Below are 25,172 nucleotides of genomic sequence, written 5' to 3'. Positions count from 1 at the left end.
GCAGGACACTGTTTCTTCTTCTTCATAGGGCCTAGTAGGACGCTGCTGCTTCCTCTTTGTCCCTTACAGGGCCTGGCAGAATCATTTCTTCCAGACCTAGGTAGAAAGCTTTTTGCCGGAAAAACTATTTGCCTGGGGTTATAAGTAATGCTTTTTTGGGCTAACGTGGTATATAAGAAATTGCTCTTGAAAAAGGAAATTTTGATATAGAAGGATATTTAATTTCTTCGGACATCATAATCCATTCTTTGTATTATACTAATTATTTAAAACTTTGGTTTCAGGAAATGGCTATCAGAGCACTGAAACAAACAGGCAGCAGGAGCATTGAAGCAGCATTGGACTATATCAGTAAGATGGGGTATCTTGATCCCAGAAATGAACAGATAGTTCGTGTTATCAAGCAAACTTCACCAGGTAAGATTGGGTTTAATTAAACAAGAATTAGGACAAATTCCTGGAGGAAAAGTCCATAAAACATAAATGTAAGACTAGGTAAAGCCACTGGTTATCCCTGGTATGAGTAGCATGGAAACTACTTCTGGGGGTTCTGCCAGGTGTGTCTTGGATTGACCTCTGTGAGAAACAGAATACTGGGCTTGATGGATCTTTGGGCTGACTCAATATAGCAATTCTTATGATCTTATATTCATCTATTTATTTATTTGCAGGCTCAATGTGGCTTACATTATTCCGTAATGGCGATCGCCATTTCCAGAATGAGAAATACAAAGTGGTATTGCATTAAAGTTCATAAGTGACAGAGTAGATTAAGCAGTCAAGTATAGAGAATTCATATTTGGAATGAGAAATAAAGTGGTATTGCGTTAAAAGTTCATTTGTGACAAAGTAACTGAATCGGTCAAGTATAGAGAGTTCGTTTTTGTCCAGTTCTGGTATGAGTTTCGTTGTCTGGTATTTAGGGTGGATCATTGTGGTATGCTTTATTGAACAGGTTGGTTTTTAGTGATTTTCGGAAGTTAGTTAGGTCGTGCATTGTTTTTATGGCGTTTGGTAGTGCATTCCAAAGTTGCTTGCTTATGTAGGAGAAGCTGGATGCATGTGTTAATTTATATTTTAGTCCTTTGCAACTGGGGTAGTGGAGATTCAGGAAATGTGCATGCTGACCTTTTTGTGCTTCTGGTTGGTAAGTCTATGAGGTCTGACATGTAGACCTGGGCCTTGCCGTGAATAATTTTATGAACCAGAGTGCAAATTTTGAACGTAGTACGTTCTTTAAGTGGGAGCCAGTGTAGTTTTTCTCTTAGGGGTTTGGCACTTTCGTATTTCGTTTTTCCAAATATGAATCTGGCTACTGTGTTTTGGGCAGTTTGGAGTTTCTTAATGATTTGTTCTTTGCATCCAGCATAGATTGCATTGCAGTAATCTAGGAGGCTCATTTTCAAAGCACTTAGCCTCCCAAAGTTCCATAGAAACCTATGGAACTTAGCCTCCCAAACTGCTTTGAAAATATGCCTCTAGGTGACTTAGCACCATTGATGTTAAAAATCACAAGGTGAATAATGTAAGCAAAGAAATTGAAGGAAAAACCTTGCTTAACAAAATGCACAATAGGCAATGTTAATTACGGTTTTCTTTATTGAAAGTTTAACATGGTATCCAAGTAACAAAACTTGTATGGAGTATCAGGTACCACTGAAATGAAACTTAAATTTTTTAACAGGAAAGCCCATATTAGTAACTGATTCAAGTCCTCAATAATGGAGGGAACAAGAGATCAACAAAAAGTTAGGTAATTCCTAACAGCATCTCGAATTAAAATAACCCAGAGTAGTATTCATTGTAAACTTCTATATGATATAGTCTTGGACATCTACATTTGAGGCCCTTCTAACTGGGTGGATGAGCTCTGACCAGTAGACAGTTTTTTACTCGAAAATATCTTTCTTTTTTTTTTTTTTTTTTTTTTTTTTAAATCCTTCACAGTTAGCTAAACTATATCTGAGATTGATATTTGACTACACATTTACAGGGGAAATTTCATAAAGAACATGCTTCCTAAGGCTAGAACCCTAGGTCACATTATCAAAAACTGACGCCTATACTTTTGTGTGGCCTTTGCAATATCAGGAAATCTTGAACCTTCAAGGTACGGAAAGTAGCAATATGATATTTGGAAGTATAATTTTATTGACCAGTCCCTGTCATAGTCCACTGCCAGAGTTACCAAAAGAGTGGAAGGTGTAGCAACACCTTCCTTGGAAGATTCCAAGAAAGCTGTCTGATCCAAACTGTCCTGGGGTATTAGAGATAAAACATGTACCCCTTAACCACCAGTTTTTTCTTAATGTTAATTACAGTTTATATTTATAATTGATAGGGAACACATCAGTAAATTCCAAAAGAGAAAACGGCCGTATCAGTACTCACCTTGAGTATTGCATTCAGTTCTGGTTGCCGTATCTCAAAAAATATATATCAGAATTAGAAAAGGTTCAAAGAAGAGCAACCAAAATGATAAAGGGAATCTCTCATATGAGGAAAGGCTAAAGAGGTTAGGGCTCTTCAGCTTGGAAAAGAGACAGATGAGGGAAGATATGATTGAGGTCTACAAAATCCTGTAGTGTACAACGAGTAGAAGTAAGTAAACTTTTTTTTTTTTTTTTTACTCGATAACCTAATTCTAGGTGGGGACTTTAACACAGTTTGTGATCCTCAGTTGGATAGATCTAGTCCATCTCCCCAGGCATCCTGATTATTTCTAAAGAACTACCCTTACTTTGTGACACGTTAGATGTCATAGATGTGTGGGAAGCTCTACACTCGGAGGAAAGGGACTATACCCACCTCTCACGTACACATTCAACGCAATCCAGAATTGATTACCTCTTGGTGTCTAAAACACTTTTTCTAAAATAACCAGAGCTGAAATTGGCTCATATGGGGTATCAGACCATGCCATGGTGTGGTTGCAGATTAGTGGCGATACTGTGGGGGTTTGTCATTGGAGATTTCCGGTGGAGCTATATAAAGATCAACAATATCATGAATTTATACTTAAAAAGTGGAAAGATTACCAAGCCTTTAACCAGGCCCATGTCCATACACCAACATGTTTTTGGAAAGCAGCTAAGGCTGTCTTAAGGGGAGAAACCATAGCGTATGTTAAACACAAACGGAAGAGGCGGGATAATCATATTTTGTATTTAAAACGTAAAGTAAGGCAGGATAGAATTGCATTTGGAAGGGTCCCCACCACTCAAAACAGGGCCGCTTTAATTGCCTCTCAGGTTGAATTAAATGAGCTCCTCCACCAAAGAGCAGTTAAATTATTACAAATACCAACTCTAACTGCGTGGCAACAAGAGTGGGAAGCTGTTATCCCACTTAGTAAGCACCCGAACCGTGTCTAAGAAAATACTCCAACTTAAAGATTCGTTGGGGCATTTGATTAATTTTGATGCTGACATCAATAACATTTTTAGGGATTATTATGAAAAAAGGTATGGGCACTCTTCAGACACTCTGATGCCAGGCTCTCTTTATTTAAATAACTTGGAACTGCTAAAGATCATCCCATCCCAGAAGGGAGATTCTTAATAGCCTCTTCACCTTGGAAGAATTCAAAGTGGCACTTCAAAGTTACAAATTGGGTAAGGCCCAGGCCCTGACTGCTTACATGCTAAATTTTACAAAATTCTGTTGGAGGCTGTGGGACACTCATTAGTGCTTATGTATGACTAGTAAAAAAAAGGCCCGTTTCTGACAAAAATGAAACAGGCGCTAGCAAGGTTTTCCTTGGCTCCCCTGCAGCCACCCATCTCCAGCGACCCTCCTCTCCCCCTGTGCCCACTGCAGTCACCCATGTCCAGTGACCCTCCTCTCTCCCCTGCCCCCCCTCCAGCCACCCATGTCCAGCGACCCTCCTCTGGACAGCTGTGAGGCATGTTTTTTTTTTTCCCCCCGGGTTCTGAAGTTGACATCATAATGGCTACGGTGATGTCTGCCTGATCTACGGAGCCTAGCAGACCAACTCGGAATGAGTCACGGTCCCAGGCAGCAAGTCAGAACGTTGGAGGTGAGAATTATTATATAGGATGAGATTATGACCACCAAGCAGATCCTAAACACCTTCCAACAGTCCCAGATAATTGTATTGTTGAAACCTGGTAAAGACCCACTTAATGCGTCGTCCTATCATCCAATCTCTCTCCTAAATTTTGAAGCAAAGCTATTCGATAAAGTGTTGGCAAATGGGTTGGCTCAGATTTTACCTTTCTTGGTTGATGAGTCCCAGATAGGTTTCTTACGGGGGTTGCACAGCAACACAAAATATTAGAGCTATACTGGCTTCCCTGGAGGCTGTGCAGATGAATTGATGGTCTTCTCTGCTTATTAGCTTTGATGAGGAGAAGGCCTTTGATCGGATATCCTGGGATTTTCTATTCACGGTCTTGAACGCTTACGGCATTCAGGGCTTTTTTTTTTTTTTGCAGAAGCGATTAAATTATTCACAAATCCACAAGCCTCTGTTTCGGTAAATGACATTTCCTCTGCACCCTTTTTTTATTCATAAAGGCACCAGACAAGGCTGTCCCCATTCTCCTCTCCTATTCGTCCTCACTCTTGATGCTTTGATCAGAGATACAAAGACACATCTAGAAATCCAGGGTATCCCCATCAAAGATTTTATTTTCAAGATTTTGGCCTTTGCGGATGATCTCCTAGTTCATGTTACTCACCTTCACACATCGGTATCAGCTTTATTGGAAACATTCACAGAATATGGAGATTACTCTGGGTTTAATTTGAGTTTTACAAAATCACTGGCTCTGGCATTGCAGGACAGCATTAGGACTTCCTGGAGGGGGATGCTTCCTCTTAAATGGGCAGATCACTCTTTTAGATATTTGGGTATATATTTAACAATGCACACCTCACAGCTTTATCGCATCAATGTAGATGTCTTGCTTCATTGTACCTCTACCACATTACTAGGCTGGCGACACTTGCCTCTTAGTTTATATGGAAAGGTCCAGTTATTTAGGATGTTGGAATTTCCTCGCTGGTTATATGTCATGCAAATGTTGCCTTTGAAACTACTAAAAAAGGATAGTTGCAGTTTACGTAAACCTTTTAATAAATTCTGTTGCGGGGGTGGATCTTGGCGAGTAGATGGAATGGGTCTCCCAGATATCAAACTTCATAATAGGGCATGTCTACTCCCTACCCGGGTGACTGGATTTTGGACACAGGGAGTTTTACACCCCTAGCTCTGGAGAAGCATTATTTTCAGCCTTGGCATCTTAGGTATTTATTTCATGTACCACTCACTAATCTCCCGCTGAATATAAGGGGTAGTATCCTCATTGGATTCATGGGCATTACAGGCTGCTCATACTAAGAAATTCCAGGAGTTTTTTGCCAGTGCAGGGGAGGGACAATTTACTGTTTCTTTGTTACATAAAGTTTGGCTTCAGATTTGCCCCAAAAGAGATTTTTGTTTAAAATCTGCATAGAGATGGAGTATAGACATATGGAGACCTGCCGATTTCTCTTAATTTTTTAGTTCTAGTTAACAGAATTACAAGCCTTACTTCAAATGCGGATATATGGAACTCGGAGGAGAGAGAGGGCGGGATGGAGGCCTGGAACTCGGAGGAGAGGGAGGGGGGCCTGGAATTCGGATGAGAGGGGGGGAGGGAAGGGGCCAAACTGGAACTCGGAGGATAACCTTGCTAACGCCCGTTTCATTTGTGTGAGAAATATCCTATATAATAATTCTCATCTCCAACAGGATGTGCCTGGGACCGTGCCTGACGGAAGTGGTCTGCTAGGCAGGCACGCACTGACCTCAGTGACATCAGTGACAGACAGTTTGGCAAAGCAAAACAATCTGAGTGCTGGCCATTAGGACACAGGGTTGATAGGAGAGTTTTAAAAGACTGAAGCAACTGAAAGTGTTAAATTGGGGGGGGGGGGGGGGGGGGAGTTGTGAATGACTGAAAGACATGCAAATTTGGGACAGGAAAACAATCTCAATGCTGGCCATTAGCACACAGGGTACATAGGAGAGTTTTAAAAGACTGAAGGAACCAAAAGTGTTAAGGGGGGGGGGGGGGGGGCAAGTTCTGAATGAATGAAAGAAATGAAAATTTACGAGAGGAACACAATCTGAATGCCGGGCATTTGGACACAGGGTAGATAGGACACTTTAAAAAAAAAAAATGAAGGACGTGAAAGTATTACATCTTGGGGGAGGGGTGAGGAGGAAAGCGGTGGGGTATCCAGATACTGGGCATTAGGGCCACGGGGGTACATAGACTTTTGAAAGCCTTAAGGAGCCCAAAGTGTGGGGAGGGAACGGGGTGAGGGGTATTAGGAACAGGGGAGGGGGCCCTGTCACACACTCTCATTCTCACACACACACTGTCACACAGACAGTCTCACTCTGTCACACACCCGCACATTCACTCTGGCTCTCTCTCTCAAACATACACACTCCCAGGAAAACCTTGCTAGCGCCCGTTTCATTCGTTCCAGAAACGGGCCTTTTTTACTAGTAAAAATATAAAAACGGGAAACATCTCAGTGCTGCTTTCTCATGTTACTTGTGTACAGATTGGTAAGCATAAAAAGCTCGTAATCATGATTTTTTTTTTTTAACATGTTCTCACAAAGGTCCTGTCTCAGAGGATATTTAACATCCGCGTTGACTTGGGAACCTAAATATACCAGACTTATTGAGAAGTCCTTGTTAAAATAGCTCTCCTAGTTGTCAGCCTATGCTTGCAGTTCCTGTGACTAGAGGGTAATAATCTCCTGTGGGTTTAGCAGAGGGCTGCCGACTGCCAGTTCTGACAATCCCCAGTGGGCCTCATTGTTCACATTCACATACCCAAGGTTTCTGCTTTGGCTGAAACCAGGTAATAGGTTTTGTTATCAGTTTCGGTGTCAGTTGAAACTGGAAAAAAGCAGTTTTGATTGGCCTGTAATGCATACTTTCCTGCAGGCATGCCCTCCTCTCAGTGTACGTGCTCAGCACAAACTTTCAACCAGCAAGAACATTTACAGATTTAAACAATCACTACTATTTATTTATATTGTTCCCATCTCACTTCCACACCTCCTCCAAACATCTTCTCTTCAATTTGAACACTGTAGAAACTCACCCTGAATAAAGAGTTCTTCCCACACCAGGGTCATATATAGCACTGGCTCCATTTTCTAAAGCAACTTCAGCAAGGCCAGGATTTGTGTACAATACTTCCATGAAGCTAACAGAAGCAGGAGTGATGTGGCATTGATGAGAATGACCCGTAGATAAGGTGACTCTGGTTTATTGATGGGATTTTGAAGTCAAAATTTCTCAACTTAAAACACGTGTATATAATGACACAGGGATAAAATTATTTCCCCCCTCTCCGTGGGTTTTGTCTCCGTCCCCGCAGGTTCTGTCCCCATCTTTGTGGGCTCTGTTCTCATCTGCAGAAGCCTTGAACACTTATGATTTTATATTTAAATCTTTTTATTAAAGTATAAAAAGGAACAATATGCTGTGCAAAACTGTTGTGTATAAATTACAAATAGAAAACAATAATAACAAGCAGCTATAATAAACACTCCTACCACCACCACCCTCTATCCTTCCAACCCCAACAATAGCTGACTTCTACTATCCCAAGGAATCCTAATTCACCCCTTTTAAAATGTCCAGGGGTGCGAAATACAACCCGTTCTCTATGCCCTAGAGGGGAGAAATATGCCCTATGAAGCACTGTTATAATATTTTGAATCTGTGGATAAATAAGAAGTCATCAACAATCTCAGGATTCAGTCTAGCTCTCCTGTTTTCCACAGTCCCTCCTGCAATAGAAGATGTCTTCGTAGAAGATTTGCTGGTAGCAGGATGAACAGGATCCCCAATGCAAATTTTACTGGTTGTGGCCAGCATGTTTGCTTGTTTTTCCAAAAAATAAAATATTGTCATCTGCATCAATCATAAATAACAGTCCAGTTCATTAACAGGCTTCAAAGTAGAAAGTGACATGGGGGCAAAGTTTGTCCCCGTCCTCACAGGCTCTGTCCCCGTCCCCGCGGTTACCTTGGATCCCCGTCCCCATGTCATTCTCTAGTATACAGTAATTAAACTATTCTTAACAGACCAGCAGAATGATTTTATATTTCAAGCTAACCCATCCCTCTCTCTTTTCCAAGTCAAAAACACACACAAAGACAACACAGCTACAACATGTGCATAAGCATGCATATATGCCCATGCACACAGAGGGATTGGAAAGAATTCCATGAGCCATGCATTGTCAGCTATTTAGATAGGAAGACATTCTTGCTGAGCTTTGGGAATTCACGTGTTAAAATATAAAGTAACATTCTATAGAAGTAAAAATTTATTTTTCATTCCAATAGCTTTCCTACTACTTTCACATGTTCTAATAGAGAAACATTTAAAATATTCTGTGTGGGTGCTATATGTATGTATTGTATTTGCTTTTATATTTCCTAATACATTCTTAATGTTTTTCTTTTAAAGGAAATGGAATGGGGCCAAATAACCCAACTAACAGGCCAAATTTTGAAGGATCAAATGAGTCATTTCCAGCCTATCATCACGTAAATAATGCAGCTTATGATGGAAAGGGCTTTACAGTAGAAGATGACAATGTTTTTGGTGACATTCCAAGACAGTACATGGACTATTTACAGTCTGCAGCTATGAGTTCCTCAGTACAAAGGACAGCTGGACCACATAACACATCTAGCAGCCATCAGCATCAACAGAAAGCGTATTCTGCTAATGGAGAATCCACTGTCATTAACTATCCTGTCACCAATCACAGCAGTCAAGCTCTACAGCTGCCCGGCAGTCATGGTTCAAACAGCCCACACTACAGCAGACAGCATATGATAGCACAAGTTGAACCTATGGGGCATGGTATCCAACGGAGTCCTTCATTTCAAAATAAGATGCAGCAGGAGGGAGGGTATGTAAATCTTCAGAATAAGGGAACAGTTCAAAATAACTCCAGCCACGTGTTTCAGCAGGCACATGCAAGCCTCTACATGCCCCACGCTCATCATAAACAAACAAGTCCTCCTCCTCACCAAATGCATATCGTAACCCGAGGTCCTCCATTTGCCAGTGATTTCCAGGAGGCCTCTCAAAACATAGTAACTCCATCAAGGAACAGCTTAAACATGGATCTGTATGACATCAATAATTCTCAGGTTCAGCAGAGGCAAACTACCCCATCTCGGCGTGATTCTTTGCAAAACCCAGGAATGGAAACAGTGCCACGACAGCATGTTCCTTTCAGACCAAATGTCCAACTACCTGGCAGGACTAACTCATTCAATAACCACCAGCAGCAAATAGCCGTATGCATGAGGCAGCCTCCTTCAAACAAGCCAGATCCTTCGATTACTTCTCCAAATACCATAACAGCTGTTACCTCTGCTCATATCCTCCAACCAGTGAAGAGCATGAGAGTGATGAGACCTGAACCTCAAACAGCTGTAGGGCCTACCCATCCTGGTTGGTTAGCTGCACAAACTCAGGCTGTGGGTGATTCAGAAATAATTGAGCAGCCTTCCCTTCCTGGTGGAGGGGCTAGTGCCTTTGGACTAGATATTGACTACAGTACTCAGGAGCCAAGGTGTCCACCACCACCATATCCCAAACATTTGCTGCTTCAGAACAGTTCGGAGCAGTTTGAAAAAACCCCTTTGCACACAGCTGACCAGACTCTTCGAGGAACAAACACTGTCGTGTGTAACAAAGCTGAAGATGTTGGCTGTGAAAAAAATGACAAAGCAATCAAGAATGCTAAAAGTGAAAAAACAGGAAAGGACAAAAAGCAAATCCAGACATCTCCTGTACCCGTGCGTAAAAATGGCAGAGATGAAGAAAAGAGAGAATCTAGAATTAAGAGTTATTCACCTTTTGCCTTCAAGTTTTATATGGAACAACACGTAGAGAATGTACTAAAGACATACCAGCAGAAAATTAACAGAAGATTACAGCTGGAGCAAGAAATGGCTAAAGTATATTTTTTATTGGTTATGTTGATTTCATTTAGTAAATATTTGGAAGTGGATTTTAATAACACAGTATGTTGAATGTGGTTCCTGAAAGTAAGTAATTTTCATACAGGTTCACTTTTAAAATTTGGGGGTATGCAGGCATTTTGCAGGTGTAAAGTATGTAGGATAAAGTACGCACGAGAATTTCAAAGTGAAATCCCTGTCCGTACTGTGTCATCCCTTTACAGTGTGCGTGAAAGTATACATACATTCACACAAAGGTAACCTAGTAACATGGTAAATGATGACAAATAAAGACCTGTATGGTCCATCCAGTCTACCCAACATACCCAGGGAAGGTACACTCGTCCCCCGAACACAGAGTTGTATATTCTATTCTGTGCAAATTACACTCCTTCGTGATTAAATAAACAGGGCAGGGCAGTTAGCATAAGAACATAAGAGTAGCCATACTGGTTAACCTTCCTTTCTGGAAAACATCCTAATACATGTTACAACCCAGAGAGAGAGAGAGGAGGTTCACCTGGGGGGGGGGAAATAGGGCATGCTTCCCAGCTACAGGACAGGAGGGAGCCGAAAAGCTCAGGCTTCTAGCAGGGAACACAAGCCCCGGAGAGAGGAAGGAGGGCATTATTCCCTGAGACTGAAAAGAAGCGTGGGTTTCCTTGGGAAGGAGTTACAACCTTTCAGCATAGAAAGAATTCTCCCATAGGCATTTGAGAGACAGAGAGGCCCTGCCAAAGAGAAACTGCAGAGTGCTGGAAGGAAGCAGCTCTGCAGGGGAATGGAACCTCAAGTTCCTGCTGGCTTGCTGCAGCATGGACTCCACAGGCCCCCCAAAAAACAGGTACCAAACTGCAGATTGGACATGTTAGTTTCTTTGTTTTGGATTGTGCGAGAGTTTGGAGGAACTTTGCATTGTGAGCCAGGGCATTAAAGAAGCTATTCTGCCTAGCCTGAGACAAAAGTAAGGTCTCTGAGCTGCAAGCCTAATTATGTGAAAATTCAGCACCCAAGAGAGAGAGAGAGAGAGAGGAGTCGGCTTCAATTTGCAAATAACCTATATGTGTGTGTTTGGGGGGGGGGGGGGGGGTGGAGGGTTAATGAAACCTTTCTAAGGACATTATGATTTTAAAGTCTCAGCTTACCAATACCTTGCCTGTTTGTGGTGCATATAAAGTGTGAGGCAGGGGACTAAGCTTGCAAATACCCGTCTTGTTTAGGTGAATGTAAAATTGGGAGAACAATATGAGGCTAAGGACTCAGCTTGCCAGTGCCTGCCTGAGCTGAAGGAAACACTGTAAAACCCATGATTGAAAGGAAGTAAAGGCTACCTTGGTTTGTCATTCCTGATCCCTGATAAATAAAGACTTTTTTGAGGAGCATTTTCTGGTGGAATTGGGTTCCAGGAGTTCCATATAAAAGAAGGTCTGGTGGAAAAGGTGAACAGCCCATCACTGCCATGGTTGATCAGCAGGATGTGCTAGGTTACACACAATCTCTAAACGTTTTAAGTGGCCGTTTTAAAATTGCTCACTTGCAGTTCTTTTGAGATGCTCAAGTTTCAAAAAGCAACTTACAAGTATAATTTGTTTCCATGTTTGTATTCAAAATATTATATCATTGAGTGGGTACAATTTTTGTTTTAGAACATTTTATTAGATTCTGCCCCCCCCCCCCCCCCCCCATGAGGTTTAAAGCAAGCGACAAAATAGGGGCTCCAGGAAGAATTTTAAATTGTAGTTCCTTTTTAAAAGTTTTTCCTGTTCCCACTAGTAGCTTTCTTTTCAGTACTTCAGGAATATGGTGCATTGAGCAAAGTCAGGAGCAGCCATTGATTTTCTCTGTTTAACTGGTACTGGCAGTGCATATCAGCACAATATTTTTGCATAGTGCTATTCTTACTATTTATGCATTCATTTATATTCTGCTTAACTTACACTCTAAGGACTAGATTTTATCGGCGCTGAAAAATTTAAATGCTGAATTCTATTCTGTAAAGGGATCTGCGTCTTTTATAGAATAGCGCTAAGCGCATAAACAATGCCTAACTTTAGGCGCCAGCAATTATGCCTGCTGAAAGCAGGTATAAATGCCAGCACCAATCAAGTCTATTCTGTAACAATGCGTGTAAATTCTGGGAATGCCCCATCCATATCCCCTTGAAATTACATGTTATAGAATATACGCATAACTCCCAATTAATACCAATAATTGGTTGTTAGCCAATTATTGGCGCTGATTGGCTCATAACTCAATTAAGTTGCATGTGCAAATTGGCAATGCATGCAACTTTAATTGAATCCTGGGGTAAGTGGATAACAGCTAACACATGAAATATTCCTAAAATCCAAACATAACTGAACTGTTTCTGAGTTTGTTTTTTTTATGTTTAATGCAGGCAGGCCTTTGTGAATCAGAACAGGAACAGATGAGGAAAATTCTTTACCAAAAAGAGTCCAACTACAACAGACTGAAAAGAGCCAAAATAGATAAATCTATGTTTGTTAAAATCAAAACTCTGGGCATTGGGGCCTTTGGTGAAGTTTGCCTGTCCTGTAAGGTAGACACCAATGCTTTATATGCTATGAAAACTCTAAGAAAGAAAGATGTTCTGAACCGGAACCAGGTGGCCCACGTGAAGGCAGAGCGAGACATACTGGCTGAAGCAGATAATGAATGGGTGGTGAAGCTGTATTACTCCTTCCAAGATAAGGAAAACTTATACTTTGTGATGGACTACATCCCAGGAGGAGATATGATGAGTCTGCTGATACGAATGGATGTCTTCCCAGAGCATCTCGCCAGGTTTTACATTGCAGAGCTCACAATGGCCATCGAAAGTGTACACAAAATGGGATTTATCCACCGGGATATCAAACCTGACAACATCTTGATAGATCTTGATGGGCACATCAAGCTCACTGATTTTGGTCTGTGTACTGGGTTTAGATGGACTCACAATTCAAAATACTACCAGAAAGGTATGCTTTTGCTTTGTTTTGCTTAGTGCAAAGTTCTATGGAGATGGATCATACTCTTTCTAAATGTTACTATGCAGTGGGAATTCATTTACTAGACGTGATCCCATCTTTTTCAGTAAATAAAAGTCCTGATGTACAGTTCAATATGAAGACTGAAAATGAACTTCCCAGAAACTATAAATAGTGGTGTCAATTTTCAAAGGGTTTAGGGGGGAATTCATCAAGCAGTGTTAGGGAATTAGCGCACAATAAATGCTAAAAGCCCATTTGTATAGAATACTACTTATCATTTCTAAAGTGCTACTAGACGTACGCAGCGCTGTACACTTTAACATGAAGAGACAGTCCCTGCTCGACAGAGCTTATAATCTAATAGTCTTTCAACATTTAACTCGCACTAATTCCCTTAACACACGTTAAGACCATAACACCGCTTGATGAATTCCCCCCTTAGGTTCCTAAATTGACCTTTTTGAAACTTTTATCAGAGTTTGATGCCTAAATTTATGCTTCTAGTGTTATTAAGCTCCTACATTTAGAAGCCCAAGATGATTTGGGGCAGCGGAAAAAGTTCAGAGCTAAGCACTGATTTTCAGCACTGGGTACCTAAATTCAACTCCTAAATCTAGGCAAATGACTAAATTCAGAAAGATAACTTTTAATCTCTAAATTTAAGGTGAATTTTCAGCTAACAACATAGGCTCTTAAGTTTGGCTAAAAATAGGGGGACAGACTAAGAACCTAGCTTAGGGGCCCTACATTTTGAAGCTCGGCTTTTTTTGAATGTTAGATTCAGCAGTTTGATACTGTTAGTTTGCTAATTGGTCTTTCATGCTCTACTTCATTCATCCCCATCTCCCCCAACACACAAAATACTAAGATACTGAATTTAATTTTCAGTATATATAAGCTTAGTAATGCTTTTTAAAAAGGAATTGGGACCCATTCATAATAATTGATCTGTGTGAGGGGTGTAACACTAAGCAACCTATATAGCTTTAGATAATCATTTTGTTCTGGTGTTCTCTGTGAATGCCACAGTTTTTCTCTGTTTTTGGCATTTGCCTGTTTCCATTTAAGATTATGTATCAGACTTCATATGTTTAGATAAAAAAAATAACATTTCCAATGAAAGGGAGGTGCGTGAAGAGATGATTGAAATGTGGTCATGCTTTCATGTACCACACATGTTTTGCTAAGTTACTTTAAAAAATATTTTGTTCTAAGAAATTCACTCCATTGTTATAGGGAACCATATCAGACAGGACAGCATGGAGCCCAGTGACCTTTGGGATGAGGTGCCTAACTGTAGGTGTGGTGACAGGCTGAAGACTCTGGAGCAAAGAGCTAAAAGACAACATCAGAGATGTTTGGCCCATTCATTAGTTGGCACTCCAAACTATATTGCTCCAGAAGTCCTCCTTCGCAAAGGTATGCTCTGTAGTTTATTCTTTGCATCTGAATTCATGATCTGGTTACTTTTATCAAATAACGGTTATTTTGAATACATTTATGTTCTGTCAACAAGCAGGATTGAGTCAGTAATGCAAGTGGGTAACACCTTTGCACATTATTATTTATTGCATTTGTATCCCACATTTTCCCACCTTTTTGCAGGCTCAATGTGGCTTACAATGTATTGTTATTGGTAGATAGTAGGTTGGGATAAACAGTTATTGTTACATAAAGGATGTTATAATTGAGATGTAGGCATTAGATATAAGTAGAATACAATACTGAAAGTAGGTAATGTGGGGAAGTCATAGAAAATAGCATAATCAATATTTAAACAAGCAGATGTGAGCAAAAACAATGCTGATAATAGGTACATTTTTAGTTGCTGATCTTGCTAGTATGCCTTGTTGAATAGGTGCCAGGACAGATCAGCCCTTTCAGAACTCAGAGCTGAGTGTAAAGTTCTGACCATGCCTTCTCTTCCTGTACTCAAAAGCAGTCTCTTCATCTACTCTTTCATTTTTCCACTCTGCTGAACAGTTGCAAAAATGAAAGCTCTCCTAATACTTTTTGAAAGGTGTTTACCTCTGCTTCTTCCAGTAGTTGTCCGTCATTCTTCTTTTCTTCATTTTCTATTTTAAAAACACTTAAATTCTATTTTTCTTGTATTATTCCGATCATGTTGTCGAAGTCCAGGTTTAGGCCCTACCCTGTATATGGCAGAAAAATGCAGAATGTTGACACACATCCCAAGTGTCTTAATATACGTGGGCTCTGTCCATAATCCAAGCCGACCACTAGTATTATCATTTATCGTTTATTAATTTGATATACCGCTTATTTTGAGCACAAGTCGAGATGGTTTGCATACAATTGTACAGGTACTTCCACTGTCCCTAATGGGCTCACAATCTAAATAGTAATTTGTACCTAAGGCAGTGGAGGTCAAGTGTTTTCGCATGGCTGCATGAGCCTGAAAGGATCACCTCAGTCACCTTCACAAATACTGAGAAGCTGAAAGAGGCAGCTTCAACTTCAAAATAGAGAAAAGGGCAGCTTCTATTCAGAAATTGGATGACTTTGCGCATTGAGTAGAGACTATTTGATGGAACTGCCTCTACCCCCTGCCACAGTGACTTTTAAATCTAGTCGCCAAAGATAACCATCAGCTAGCATATCACTGCTAGGGATTTCCTTGTCCAAAGTGCTGCTGCCTTCTGAGCATGTGCACAGATCTAAGGTGAGGTGTCATCTTCAACCCTGTTCAAGGCACAGGAGAAAGACATGTCAGCTCCTCAGTAAGTATTTCCTAAACTCAGAACTGGGAAGTTGTCTTCAGCTCAATCACTACCTCAAAATACCAGTTCCAAGAACTTCACTTGGTGCTCACAAATATAGCACAATATTTCTTCGGTGCTGCTAGCAGAAGTCTTCTACCTCACCTGCTCTTCAGGATTCCTGTGTACAAGCTGGTAACCCAGCCTCCAAGATTGACTCTTACTGTTGACTGTAGCAGATGAATCTTTGCTTCATTACACACACTAAAACACCTTCTCCCAAATTCTATAAATGGCCTCCTACGTTGTGCACGAAAATTTGGCCACACGGCACATTGTGCGCACAATTTAATTTACAAGCCAATCAGCTTAATTTATTAACAAGCCAATCAACGCTGATAATTGGTGCTTAACCAATTAGTGACTAATTGGCTTTAAGAATTTACACAACTTTCTAGGCATATTCTGTATTGTGTGCATAAATTCTAATGCAGCCTAATGGGTGTGCCTAAATTTTAGTTGTAAGAGAGGCCGCTAAGCATATTCTATAAACTATGTCTAACTTTTGGCATCGTTTATAGAATAGCGCTAAGCGCATAGTTTTTCGGCACCGATTTTTAAGGCGCCATTTATAGAATTTGGCCCATTGTTTCTGCAAAAGATGTTTAATGACTTTAATGCATATCACAGATGTCCAATACCATCTCAACTGAATGGCATACTGTAGGGTAGAGGAATTTGATCTTCTCAAGACCTTCTCTACAGTCTACCTCAGATTCAGACCCTGAAGTTGTACACTCATTGCTCCTTCTAAAGTTCATAGAAGCCCAATTCATGGATTACTGCAACACGGACAATTTCATCTGGCAAACTCTATTTAATATGCATTAGTTTCCAAGAAAGTAGACTAAAATATAAGACCCATCCAGCACCTAGTTTCAACAAAAGTCTAGGTCTTGCATCCCTCCAACATGGTCGAAGCAATCCATGAAGAAAGCAAAGAAGTGCAGAAAATTCTCTAGTATTCCTCTTGGTCAAGATCTACAGCCCTTGGACTATCAAAGCAAGATAGTGTTCAGGGGACCATGTCTGCTGCATTTCAGGTCATCAACTTTATATGGTGCACTTTATACAGGGCCAGATTAACATTATACTGATACCTAGCAAACATACATTTGTGGGGCCTCCTACCATGGATCCACATTTAGGACTTTTCTGACCACCCTTTCCATCAGAGTCACATTTACCTTTCTTGCCTCCCCTGTCCCCCAGTCTTCATTCATAACTTCCTACCACCTTTCACTTCTTCAGAAGTAACAAAGTGCAGAATATAGCTGTGGATATCCGTCACGAAATGCCTAGCCACCCGCCTGGGGTTACCACGTGGCCACTCAGAGGGTCTATCCCCAGCACAGCTCAGGTCCACCTGCACCTGCCGCTTGTGCTCTGCATTGGCACCCTCCTCCTACCGACTGTGTCACAACTGCTTCTGGACGAGTCTCCCAAATTATCCCCAGTGATTTCTAGGGTACTGGAGGCCACACTCCCAGTGGTCCCTCAGTTCCCAGAAAGCACTCACAGACCCAACACACAAACCACCAGGATTCTTTATCAGTCCAGCCAGGCAGAACAAAAAAAAAATTGTGTTTATTCTCATAAAAATATTGAACAGTGGACAAAAACGTGCAAATAGCAAACGGTAACAAGTAACTGAAAAATGGATCAATTATAGCACTAACAAAACCTTTGCATACTGGCTAAACATACCTGGGAAGATCAGACATCCTCAGCAAAGAGATCTCTCTCTCTCTTCTTCATGGGTTAAGACTGAAGCAACAGCCAGCCACTACTGGGTAATTTCAAAACTCCATGCCAATCGGAGCCCAGAATAGTCAAATTTCAAATGAAAACTGGTTACATCACTACAGGCACTTCCTATTATCTGTGTGCCAGATAAATATGCACCATCTGCTGGCCAAACAGAAGAAATATACCAAGGACATATTTACGACAAGAAAATATCCAATACATTTTATAGGCTTAAAACACACTGTTTCTTCACAGCATGTTAGTAGTAATAGTACCTATGTTCACTCACAGACTAGGCAAGCACATAACTTTGAATGGAGTGGCTTAATGGTTCAAGCTGGAGAGCTGCAAATTTTACCCAGTTTCAGGAGGGAAATTTTGGGCCAGTCCTGAATTTGACATCCCTATTAGAGAGTTGCACGGGGACAGAAATCTTACCCATCCCCGCCCGTCCCTGCTGGAATCTTACCCGTCCCCACCCATCCCCACTGGAATCTTACCCATCCCCGCAAAAATTTAAACCATCCAAACCCGTCCCCACCCGTCCCTGCAAGAATTTAACCCATCCCCACCCATCCCTGTAAGAATTTAATAGTACATAAAAGAAAGTTCCAGTCAGCTCCCTCAGTCTCTCTCTGGATTTCAGCCACAGCACTGTAGGCAAGGAAGGAACGGAAGTTGGAACTTGGAACACTCTGGTGCGCACATGTAAGATTTGTCTCTGATTCACTGGCAGTGTGTGCTGAGAGGTCGCCACATGCACGCGCCAGTAGGTCAGGTGACATCTGATTCTTGTGCCTGTGTCAGAGCTGAGGTCTGTGCACCAGTCTGGGAGCAAAGAGGATTAATAGTAACATAGTAAGTGACAGCAAATAGACCTGAACGGTCCATCCACTCTGCCCAATAGTCACACTCATGATCAATTCATCATTAAATCAACAAGTGTGATATTATATACTTGATTATGGTCTTTCTTTCGTGTTTCTGGAACAAAAACCTCAGAAGTCTTTCTGGCCCTATCCTTATGTTCCAACTACTGGAGTTGCCATTGAAGCCCACTCCAGCCTATTCATGTTCTCATTTGTGGGACACAGACCATAAAAGTCTGTCCAGCACTGTCCTCATGTTCCAGCCACTGAAGTTGCTGTCTAAGCCCTTTCCAGCCCATCCTAAACCAGATTGCCATGTATGAGACACAAACCATACAAGTCTGCCAGGTATCAGCTCTAGTTCATCACAGCCAGAGTCGCCATCTAAGCGTCACTTGACACATCCACACACATGCAGCCATTTAAGGTTAGCTTTTATATAACTTCCATTTTCTAATTAGAGATCCTCTGTGTTCATCCCACGCCTTTTTGAATTCCGTCATCATTTGTGACTCTACCACCTCCTTAATGGAAGACTTTCCACATTTATGCTGTTAAAGCAAGGAAGAAGAGGAGGAGGAGGAGGAGGAGACAGCACTCAAATAAATTGGTATTCGGTAGATGAGAGGCTGGTGCAGGTGCAGCTTACACTTCCACGGGAAGCCCACAGAACTGGTTCCATCCCCGTGGGAACCCCGCAGGAACTGCCTCCATCCCCGCAGAACTGCTTCCACCCCCCGCGGGAACCCCACAGGAACTGCCTCCGTCCCCGCGGGAATCCCGCGGGTTCCGCGGGATTCCCGCGGGGACGGAAGCCGTGCAGCTCTCTAATCCCTATCCTGGTGCATTATAAGATTTGCAGCATTTCAGTGGGTAGAATCAGATACTACAAATAGCACACTTAATTGGGATGTAAATTCAAAAAAACAGTTCTGGCCAAAAGGTCTTCCTCCCGGAACAAGGTATTTGGCAATTCTGCAGCAGCAGACTGAGAAGTTAGCAAGGTTATTTTCACTCTCCGTAGCCTCTGATACAAACCAGAGATGTCAGGACTATTTCAGAGAGTGAGCTTTACAGGTAATGTGTCTGTAAGTTTGTACGTAAGAAAAAAAAAAAGCTTTACAAATGGGAGAAGCAAAAGAAAATATTTAGCTTCCCCATCATTCTTTAGTACTTTAATATTCAGTATGTAAGAATCTATCAGATGTGCCATTAAGAAAAAAATGTATGCATAAATGCTTTATAAATCTTTCAAAATCAACTCTAACTTGAAAGGCATTATACAGCTGAGCTAGCACAAATTGTAGTCCTTTTGAAAGTACACTCATTTGTACATTGGTAAGTATGGTTTTAGATAAATTAACCACTACGACATTAAAACCACCTGTATTTGATTATGGGGAATTAGAATAATCAAGGAGCCTAAATTATTTACTGATAAGCATGTATTAATAAATTAAATTCTATCCTTAATAAATTTTCCTTTGATTTGATTGTATTGATTGATACTACAAAAGAAGCAATGGATTCTGTTAAACAAGTGAATACATTTGACAACTACTATGAAATATGATGAGGGAGAGTTTTAATGAGAATTGTGAAAGTATGAAAAATAAAATCTTTTAAAAAATGTCCAAATTAGAGATGCGAATGATTATGCTAATGGTTTTGTATATCCCTGATGAATCCACAAAGGAAGAAATTAGATAAAAATGGTAGACTAAGGGTCAATATTTATCATGAATTTAATTCTGGCATTTATAAGCTGCTTAACCATCAAGTTCAATGTGGAGGACAGTCACATATTATAAGCAGGTACTTTCTTAGATTGGATATTTAGAAATTCTTATACATTTAGAACATTTAAAAAGGTTAAATCATCATGATCAGAGGGTAGATGTAAGTTCTTAGAATGAGAAAGAGGTGGATAGTTTTAAGAAAAGAAGGAAAGAGAGAGAGAGAGTATTAGTGGTCTTACATTAGTAAAACTAGGTAAATGAAAACCTACTGTAGAAATGCAAGTATAATTTCAGAGTTTTTTTTTTTTAATTGACAAAGACAAACATCTAATTTCTAGGGTTAAAGGTTAACTCTGCCTTTATTCTTGGCTTCCTTTTTAGGGTATACACAGTTGTGTGACTGGTGGAGTGTTGGCGTGATTCTCTTTGAAATGTTGGTGGGACAGCCTCCATTTCTGGCTGCCTCTCCCACAGAAACCCAGCTTAAGGTGAGTTTCCAAATTGCAAAACATGAGGAATCTAAATTTACTATTTTTTCAAGAGAGATACATAGTACGTAACTGCAAAAAAAAAAAAAAAGACAAGACTGGCCCACTCAGGCTACCAGAGAGTAGGAAGATCTCGGCTGAATGCAACATTTTATTTTCATGTATAAATGGTACACATAGTTGTGTACTCCAGGTATGGAAATCATAGCAGTCCTGACACAAAGAGGCCGGCCATACAATAAATACTGTGGGTGTGGAACAGTCTAGATAAACACTTTTTAAATTAAAATATTTCTGCTGTTCATTTCTACTGGCATGTGCTTCATAGTCAGCAATGATCTGTCGTGCAGGATGGTTGTGAAATTCAGAATGTAAAAGTGTGCGTTTAGATATTTATATATTTTGTTCCAGACTGCTATTAAATGCCTTACATAATACATTTGAAATACAATTTATATTTAGCTATTAGCTTTAATCACTTGGGGAAGGGGATGTTTGGCCAGTTGACAAGGAAAAGGTATCTATAATCACAGCATTTGGTTCCTGTGATAGATATTCAAAATTCTGCAGCAGAGTTTTCTAAATTACACATTTACATCATCCCCATAGTTATGTTCAGAGGTGACAAGCTTGAGCCTAGAGGACAGAGAAGATAGTCGGGTTGAAGTAGCAACTTCAGCCAACAATAGAAGGATATGGAAGGATAGTGTGAACAGACACTTCTAGCTCTAAGAGCTATTGAGGGTCCCCTGTGCTGTCTGAGAGTATTGTCTGGAGTGGAGAATTCCATGATCAGTGGTAAAAGTGGTTTATAGCATTAAAAGTACAATATCAACAATGTATTTTTGTTTGTTATAATAACCTCAGGCCCTATAGTCACGTAGAGTGGGGCAGAGCTATCACTTTATCCATAGATTTTCACTAGAATGTGCTAGGCCCATTTAAAGGACTTAAGCTAAAACTGCTCCTTTTGATCTGACTTGATTTTTGCCTGAAATTGGAAGGCTAGTTGTGGGCCAGGTCATTTGAGAAAATCTCCAAGCCCCTTAGGAGGCAATTTTAAAAGTTTGTCAGCAGGTAGAATTTCTACCTTGTTGATTTTTTGTATCAGTTTTCCAAGGAAAGTATACGTATATAGAAAAAGTACACATTGTTATGTAACTAAGGAGGGTAGTTATGAAGCTGCATTAGGGCTCTAATGCTGGGGTTATGTTTTTGCCCAAGGAGCATTGGGCTGTCAAGCTGCAGTCCAGTGCTTCAGAGCCGCATGTTAAAGGAGCCGGTGATTGCCATCATCAGCATCTCTAAGGTCTAGTGGGACTGGGCAGGAGCGATCTCCAGTCACACCTGACCTTGCCAGTGCCAGGCTCAAAATGGCATCGGTAACCCCTAGTAGTAGTCTTGCAGGATGACAACTAAAGTCATATTTCTGTATAAGGGCAGGTTACATGGAAACATGACCCCTAGAAGTAGTACCATGAGAATACTGCTAGGGATTGCCTTCACCATTTTGAATCCAGGCACCACTAGATGCCAGGAATGTTGAAAGTAGGTCTGGGTCCTTTAAGATGCAAATTGGTAGCATCAGACTGCAGCTTTTGAGGCCTGATGTTCCTGAGTTGGTAGAATAATGCTGATTGCAAAGTGGCTCGCAAGCAGAGTTATTCTTTTCACACTGAGGACAGCAACCTTCAGTGCTGAGGCAGAAGTGGAGTAAAACATATACCACTCATATAAAATTCATTTATTTATTTTTTTATGTAAAAAATGGAGTAGGAAAAGTAATTTTTCAAAAGTGAAATTCATACCTCTCAGAATCAGGACAATAGAAAGTATAGCTATGAGAGCAGGTGCTTCTATTTCTTCAACTCTAGATGATAGCAGTAATACTAATAATGGATCTGGACTTCACTGCAGAAACTGGCATATGTCCTAGTGACAAATATACTTCCTGGCCATGCTGTTTGGCTGTTAGGGCCAGTCTGCACGTGTGTGGTCAGGTAAAAGGGGAAAACAAGTGCAGACACTTTGTAGCTTCCTTCAGATGACTGAATTCAGTGACAGGAGAACTTCAGGTTTAATTTATGAGACAACAAGCTAATTATATGGTTTCTCCTTGGCTGTGAAATTGCAAGACCCCAAAAACAATGTCTATAATTGCTTTTTCTGTTTCTAGGTGATAAACTGGGAGAGCACACTTCACATTCCATCACAGAACAAGCTAAGCCCAGAAGCAAGAGATCTTATTATAAAACTCTGCTGTGCTGCAGAGGATAGACTTGGAAGAAGTGGTATAGGTGATATTAAAGGCCACCCTTTCTTTGATGCTGTTGACTTTTCTAGTGATATTCGCAGGCAGCCTGCACCTTATATTCCAAAGATAAGCCATCCAATGGATACATCCAATTTTGACCCAGTTGAAGAAGAAAATTCATGGAATGACAGTGAGGACAGTACCAGGACATGGGACGCATTGACCTGTGCCGGTAGTAAACATACAGAACATGCATTTTATGAATTCACTTTCCGGAGGTTTTTTGATGACAATGGATATCCATTTCGATACCCAAAGACTTCTGGATCTGAAAGTAACCACAGTGATAAGCTGCCTATAGAAAATAAAGATTCAATGAATCAGACTGAAGGCTGCCAGCCTGTATATGTATAAACTTTGAAATATGTGAATTATGCAGGAGTCTCATGCTTAGAAAAGATGATCTGCAAATAACTGAAATTTTTTAATCAAGAATGTCTCCAAAAATTATTCATTTCCTTAGTCATTCAGTCTGGTGGCCATATCAGCAGTTTGGACATCTTTTGTATGACAACCACTTCTCTCCTTTTTTCCTGGTCTTTCAGTCTACTCCTTTACTGTATTTTTTTTTATTAGAAAAGAAACTAGATTAATGCAGCAGGACATTAAATTTTATGCAATATTTAAGGCCCATCGGGCTCAGTGCAGTGTATCGAAAGCCATCCAGCCTGTAATAGAACTCCATCAAAAGCTGGAGACGCTACCAAAATTCAAGCTGAACCCTCTTTGGAAAATACATTTAACCGTGCAATTTTGTTTCCAATTTTAAAATCCACAACTAACCAAAAAGGGCAGTGGTAGTGATGAGATTTTCAACATATGTGATTTTAATAGGAATCTGTTACTTCCAGACAAAGGCAACTCAGCTGGTCCCAACGTAGGTGTAGACCCATTTAGCATCTGTAGTTACACTACGTGTCACAACTAACAGGATGGCAGGAAAAAATATTTATTTAGCCAGTCTCCATAGAAAACATGGCATTTTTAAATATCTGTTTAACTCTGTACTCCACGTAGTCTAGGCAGACTATAAGTGCATAAATAAAATGTTTGCAGGTCACCATTTAATGCAGTTCTATCTCCTGTAAATAGATTAATTGTATACTCTTTTAGAGGGAAATTAATGTACCATATTCAAACCAGATTTCTCTCGTTTGCTATTTTTTAGGCTCCAACAACAAGCAATATTTTTAGAAGTTAGACTTGTTTAGAAAGAGCACTTAATGTTTTCTGAAGTAGACATTGCTACTATTGTACAGAGAATAACTGACAAATCATGCTGCTGTTACTTTTCTACAAAGAGTTTTATGGCTTTTTGCCTTCGCACTTAAATCACAGTGTGATATTTTTTCCCTTACAAGTGGAGGGATGGGGAAGATGTTACCTGGATTATATATATATATATATATATATATATATATATATATATAGGCAAAAGTGTTAAACTGAATAAAATTGTGCAATATTTTGAAAAAAAAAAAGATATAATCACACAAATCTCCAGTTTTACAGAGATCACTGGTGCTGCTATACATGCATACAGTGATTTTTGTATCACATACATTTCAAGATTGTGACAAGATCTGAAAGCTATTCTGTCTTTTGGATCCTGAGTGAAATAGAAAGTAAGAGAAAATGCCGATTTGGGTGTGATTTGTGTCTGGTGTGTGACAAATGATGCATGATAAGTATTTTTCTGCGTTTGAAGTATGATTGCTTTCCATGTGCAGGCAGGCCCTGTGGATTCCATTTTTGTTTAAAAAAAATCATGAAAATGAGACATTTTCAAGGTGGTGTTCATGCATTTTTTTTTATTTTTTTTTTAGTGATTAGCCATCATATTTTTAATGCATAAGTTTCTGTTTTAGAACTGAGGTAATCTAGAGCCATCCTATTTAAGTAATTAGATCCTTAGCTGAGTAATCATTTTTCATTGGTAAATGAATTTGAATAATGACACACAAAAGATTCCTAGCATAGCCTTATCATGTTAACCTGTGTATTCATGTACCCAATACCTAGTAGCTATTTAATAGTTACAACTTACAGTAGTTAAGTTCAGCCTCACAGTTTTATATTGTATCACCTGTAGCAAATACTTTAAGGGTCCTGATTTAACAACGTACAGATTTGCTACTACTTTGGAATATGTTGGGTCTTCATGTCTATCAAGTTACATTTATTATACTTTAACGTCTGACTTTGAAATTTGCA

General features: G+C 40.2%; 1 protein-coding gene across 1 annotated transcript in view; it reads left to right on the top strand.

Annotated features, from left to right (window-relative positions):
• Positions 1-24,724, top strand: part of LATS2 (large tumor suppressor kinase 2) — a 76,239-nt gene extending 51,515 nt beyond the window's left edge. The window contains exons 4-9 of the mRNA XM_030200299.1: positions 285-417; positions 8,513-10,023; positions 12,425-13,007; positions 14,256-14,438; positions 20,538-20,644; positions 22,821-24,724. Coding sequence (XP_030056159.1) covers positions 285-417; positions 8,513-10,023; positions 12,425-13,007; positions 14,256-14,438; positions 20,538-20,644; positions 22,821-23,312 — 3,009 coding nt within the window. The 3' untranslated portion in view covers positions 23,313-24,724. The remainder of the gene's footprint in view (positions 1-284; positions 418-8,512; positions 10,024-12,424; positions 13,008-14,255; positions 14,439-20,537; positions 20,645-22,820) is intronic.
• Positions 24,725-25,172: the final 448 nt, after the last annotated feature.

This window comes from Microcaecilia unicolor, chromosome 4, assembly GCF_901765095.1.
Source record: "Microcaecilia unicolor chromosome 4, aMicUni1.1, whole genome shotgun sequence".
Lineage (NCBI taxonomy): Eukaryota > Metazoa > Chordata > Amphibia > Gymnophiona > Siphonopidae > Microcaecilia > Microcaecilia unicolor.
This window is presented reverse-complemented; position numbering and strand designations above follow the sequence as displayed.